Source organism: Cynara cardunculus (genome assembly GCF_001531365.2).
Source record: "Cynara cardunculus var. scolymus isolate 2C chromosome LG 13, CcrdV1, whole genome shotgun sequence".
NCBI lineage: Eukaryota > Viridiplantae > Streptophyta > Magnoliopsida > Asterales > Asteraceae > Cynara > Cynara cardunculus.
In genome coordinates, this window is record NC_037540.1 from 9,256,061 (window position 1) to 9,261,966 (window position 5,906).

Below are 5,906 nucleotides of genomic sequence, written 5' to 3' on the forward strand. Positions count from 1 at the left end.
TTTGCAGATAGCCCGGAGTCGCCGTATTTGAACCTCCATGGCCACAAAGATGTTTTTATTTCTGCTTAGATTTAAACCTGAGATCTTCTTATATTTTTTGACCTTTGAAATCAACCTCAAACCAATCAGGACACCGTATGCGTTTGTTGTGTTGTTGCTGATTCCTATGGTAGTTGCCATTATAAACGCACCTCAAAAGCTGACAAAAAAAAAAAAGTCAACCTCAAAAGCTGACAAAGAAGAAATCAGTCGGCATAACCATCTATCTAATCGGAAAACTGGAAAAGTTGGGTAGTTTCATTCCGCGATTGTATCAGGGATGAAGTATGGATTATGTATTCATATGGGATTGAAATCAGCAATTTTATTCATAATCTTCTCATATCTAAGAACCCTAGGATTTACTTTACTGTCACTTCCCTTTTTATATGCATCTTTTATATCATTTCTTGTTTCAATCGCTTCACACCCCTCAATCAATTTCCCAATCCTCTTGGGGAAAAACACAGATGGGTCTTTCCCAATTTGGTCTCGAATCATATTCAGCCCTTACTTGTATTATGTCCGATTGATTGCATCACTGAAAAGGTTGAAAAGAAGAGAACCCCCTTACAATCAGGTGTCTGATGGTTTGTATGTTGGTGGGTGGCCTTCTTCGCCGGAAAAAATCCCCTCCGGTGACCCTGCTATCATAGATTGCACCTGTGAATTTCCTAGGGTTTTTGATATTTCCGGCAATGGGTATTTGTGTATTCCGACGTGGGATACAAGCTCGCCTGATCCAGATGCTATTGAATCAGCTGTTTTGTGGGGTTGTAGAAAGAGAGCTCAGAATACCCCTGTTTTCATTCATTGTGCTTCTGGTAATTAATTGATTTCATCAATTCTTTTGATCCTTCCTTTGTTCCACTAATTATATATTACATTAGGTCATGGAAGAAGTGTGGCAGTGATGTGTGGTTTATTGGTGGCTTTGGGTGTCGTCGATAGCCTGCAAGCTGCGGAGGACTTGATCAGAGAAAAACGACCGAGTGCGCGAATAAGAGATCACCACCGCACCACCTTACAACAATGGTCAAACAACCGGTTGTTTCCTCCTCTAAAACCAGACTCAATGCACCTTCTTCATTAGCTACATTACAAATTGGGTAAGTTGGTGGTAATGTTTGATTTGTGGTGGAGATGTTGGAAGCCTAAATATGGCCAAAAAAAAATGAACCCAACTAACCATGAGGTTGTGGTGCATTGGTTGAGATCCTGGGGGATATGGTGGAATATTTCATATGTTCAGGTCTGACTCCAAGCGTGAATAACAATTATGGTTATTAAGTTTATAAGGTTGATTTAGTACTGTCGCAATTTGTCGGTATTGATTCAGGCTATGAGTGGAGCACTCAAAAAATGAGCCCAACCACCAAAGCATTTAGAAGTTTTCACTAAATTATTGTAAATGCTTATTTTGAATCAACTCAACAAGTCATCAAGATGATTTATTGCCAAACTATATATATATATATATATATATATATATATATATGAGCAGTGAGCTATAACAACCGAAGCTCGAGCTTGCTTCCAAATCTATCCGTTGGTTCTTTTACCAGCCTTGTTGGAGTGATTTTGTATGATATCACGAGTGGAATCTTGTTGTCGACCCTTGTACGTGGCTAGAAGTTTTTGTATTGCTTCTGAGAATCGTTTCACTTTCTGACCATCGCTTGATGTTGATCGCTTGTTTTCCGCCGTAAAATCGTGCTCGTTTTCTTCGACCTTGCACCTGTGAAGCCTCATGTATTTCATTTTAATTACTCTCCTAAGTGTATATAATATGATGTTGATGATGTTTAGTGCAATTTATAAGGGGTTTATGAAGGTATCAGAAGTCAAGGACAAAGAAAAGGACAAGTAGAGATGGTTGAATGTAGATGGGGTGGTTGCATCTTTCAATATTTTAATGATGTAACGTTCCGTTTTGGGTAATTTACGAACGAAAAATAAATATAAGATCAAAATGATATCGTTTTATATAATAAATCTCATGTATGTGCTTTGTAGCTTGGTCGATTAGGGGACTCTAGACCGATGTAATGCGACTCCCGAGATCCGTACAATTTAGAGATCCATGAGTAAAAACTAGTGATACACATTGTTGAAAAAAATCGATTATCAAATTTGTTCCCATCGAGTATATAACGAACCCATAACCAAAAGCCTATAAGATAACGATGTGAACCACTATTAAATATATTATTTCAGTTAAATATTATGATCATCTATTTTTTTCGCATCTTGTGAATAATATGTGACATAACAACACCAAGAAGGAAAAAGAATTAAAAATCCTTACAAAAACATTATGTAAAAACCTGGATATATATTGTGATTAATAAATTAATGTTTTTATGGAGCAATTAAGAATTTCTTATTTATGGAAGCAATATCAATACTATATTAAAAATTATTTGACAAAAACCATTTTTTATGCATACAGTACTGTTTATTAATGCATGTTATGTAAAACTCAAGATTACAAATAGATTGTGTATAAATACAACTTATTAAAGCTCCAAATCTGAATTCATGTAACTAACTGCAGATAAAAATAATCAAATACATAATAAACATCTCATTTTAAATATAAAAAATCTAAAACATAATTAAGATAATCATTGAGTTCTAACAGAATAATTAATTATTATCTTTATGAAATGTTATATTATTAAACCAAAAATAAATTGTTTTATTATTAAACTTAAAATAAATTATAATAAAAAAATTAAATTAAACAAATTACATAAAAATTGAGAATTTCTAAATATTTGATTTGATGCTAACATTGATATATTTTTTTCAAATTTTTATGATATCTTCAAATTTATATTTTATTCAAAAATAAAATCATTATTGTTTTCTTAAAAACACATAAAAAGTATTATAACATCAACAGAGACAATTAAAAAAATATAACATTAAAATTGAGATGTATCTCGCTGCATTGTCCGAGTACCCTTCTAGTATTAATTAAATGCATTTATGAGTTAAAAGTTGTATTTTTCATTACTACATTATCTTTTCTATTTATTTAGTAAATAACATAATTAACTTAAATAAATGATTTTCATTTGATTAAGTCTGTATATATAGATGAGTCCCGTTTGGTTTTCTTTGTGAAGATAAATGACTCACTTAACTCAAACGGTTAGAGTATTGCTTTCATACGACAAGAGTCATTAGTTCAAATCCAATAATAGGTAGAACTTATTAGATACCATTGACTGTTGTATCTAATAAATTTTTATACCCATTTTCTTTTAGTGATATTGATTTTGTATCTTTTCTTTTTCGTTGCATCAAAATCTGATTGCGCTTGATTGTATTTACTCRACAGAATCAAGTCAAACAAAACAACCAAATATTGGGTGTATAAATCGTTGGTTACTCGAATGCCATATGAGATGAAAATCTCATGTATGGTTTTGCAACGGAGATTCTTTGAATTGAATGACGACCATAACGGATGTCAGCTCAACCTGAAGGAAATTATGCGAAAGTTTTACAGAATTATTATGAAGCAATACGACTAGAAATTGATCCCTATGACCGAAGTTATATACTCTATAACATAGGACTTATCCACACAAGTAACGGAGAACATACGAAAGCTTTGAAATATTATTTTTGAGCACTCAAACGAAACCCATTCTTACCACAAGCTTTTAATATGGTTGTGATCTGTCATTACATGCGAGGTAGATTCTTACGAGAATCATCACCTTCGCTTATCTTGTTTTTTAAGGTCAGTTCTTGTATGATATCGATGAAGGTCTCATGTTCACGATTATTATTCTTGCAAAACTCGGAAAGTATTAAAGCACATTTATTCCTCAAGCTGTCGACTGTGTCAGTCGGAAGTGCGTACGGCAGATCAGCTTCCTCTACCTAGGTACTAATGATACATATTTAAGAAAAGAAAATTAGACAAATTATGTACAAAATCACATGTGATTTTACATAAACGGGTAAAAAGGGGGCACGGACGACTTTGGCCACGACCTCAAGTTGCGAGAATCACGTCATTTTATTCGTGATGTCAGTATAAAATCACATGTGATTTAATCATTTTATTATTTTCTTAAATATGTACTATTCTCGTATAAATCTACCTCCCTTTATATATATATATATATATATATATATATATATAATATTTGTATATATATATATATATATATATATAATATTTGTATATTCAACATGTTTAACGGTGGAGATGTTGAACCACTACCGAGAAGTATATTTAAAGATTCCAAAACCTCAACCTAACCAATAACCAATAACCATTGCCATATGGATGACGGAAGCGTTCTCTAAAATCCCTTTATGTTATTTTCATATAATTGTAAATACAAGTTACAACCTCAAGGTCAAGCAGGTATACCGGAATCCATTGCAGAGGACATCGGAAGTCAAGGCTTGCCATAGTAAAAATGGAACCAAGGTAAAAAATGAAGATCAACAAGAATACAAAAAATCAAATAAGTCATCAAGTAAAAAATCAAAACCAAAGTAGTTTAGGAAGTATAGCACAAAAGATTTGCAAATTACGCATAAAAAATTTCCATTTCAAAGAAAAAATGCAACTTCAAAATGCACAAATTCTAAATCAACACAAAGTAAAATTCAAAATTTGGAATGCTTGTTGCAATACAGGAGGCAAACTTGAAACCAACCAAACATTTAATCTACAACATAACACACCCAAAATTTGGAATTGGCTAGAAGCAAAACTTTTGAACTTAAAACTCAAAACCCGGGTAAGGGTTGTCACTCTCACTTACAGGGTAAGACTTCTAGTCCTTGTTATCCCTCGTACAGGTAAGATTCTCAATTATTGTCATGTTCATTCTATAACGTAAAAGTGACTAATAAGCACTTACCTGGTAAGCGTTAGTAAACGACCCCTTAATCTACAAAATCATAAAACACAACACATGGAATTGGCTACAAGCAAAACTTGAAGTTGAAACCCAAAACCTCCAGGAGTGAAAAAACGCAAGGAAAACCATCTACATCAAGAACAAAAGTGTGCACAAAAAACCTCGAGGTCAAGGCAGGTTTACCGTTATCCTTGTGAGAACAACCAAGTAAGCAAAGCAAGTGGAGGCTTGCGAGAGTAAAAATGGCATCTAAGGTGAGTGCATTAAATCAAATAACCATGGAAATGAAAGTCAACAAACAAGCAAAAGGCCAAGAAAACAAATAACTCTATATATTCAGAAGCAGGGAGAGACATGTTGTATGTATTATATAGATATGAAACTTAATTCCAACTAATAACCATACACTAACTGGATTCAAAATAAGTCACACCTCATAACATGTCAAGTCAACAATCCACTCATCTTCATAACGAGGCTCAACAAAATCTTCTTACGAATACCAAAATCCACGAAAAGCTGAAAAAACATGACAGAGATATTACCAGTTTATTTCTATTAAAATTCATTCCCATTCGAGAACGGAAAGTGGGTTTAGAATTTCAAAAACAAACTGATACCTCTGAGATGCACAAATTTAAACCTTCGTCGGTAGAGAAAACAAAAAAGACAAGAAATGACAAAACAAAGCCTACAAATAACCTCATCATGAATCTTGAAGCAAGGTATATAGGCCTTCCTTGGGACGCTTCAGGAATTTGGAAGGACTTCGTGAGTTAAGGACTTTGGAGCAAGGTAGAGGAGTTAAAATATCACATTTTAGACATGGAATTTACATGAAGCAAAACTTGAAGTTGAAACCCAAAACCTCAATAGCCGCAAACGCAAGGAAAACCATCTACAACCGGAACCAAAGTAGACGGAGAAAACCTCAAGGTCAAAGCAGGTTTACCGGATTCGGTTGGAACC

The 5,906-nt window shown here is 33.5% G+C and overlaps 1 protein-coding gene across 2 annotated transcripts; it reads left to right on the forward strand.

The window, feature by feature from the left end:
* Positions 1–280: 280 nt before the first annotated feature.
* LOC112525853 (uncharacterized protein YnbD-like) lies at positions 281–1,454 on the forward strand. 2 transcript variants are annotated; one of them, XM_025136144.1, is made up of 2 exons: positions 281–863; positions 930–1,454. In XM_025136144.1, the coding sequence occupies exons 1-2, from the start codon at positions 320–322 to the stop codon at positions 1,130–1,132; spliced, it is 747 nt and encodes a 248-aa protein (XP_024991912.1). In that variant the 5' UTR covers positions 281–319; the 3' UTR covers positions 1,133–1,454. The 2 variants fall into 2 exon arrangements, with proteins under 2 accessions (XP_024991912.1, XP_024991913.1); XM_025136145.1 differs by having other exon boundaries at positions 951–1,454.
* The last annotated feature ends 4,452 nt before the right edge of the window (positions 1,455–5,906 follow it).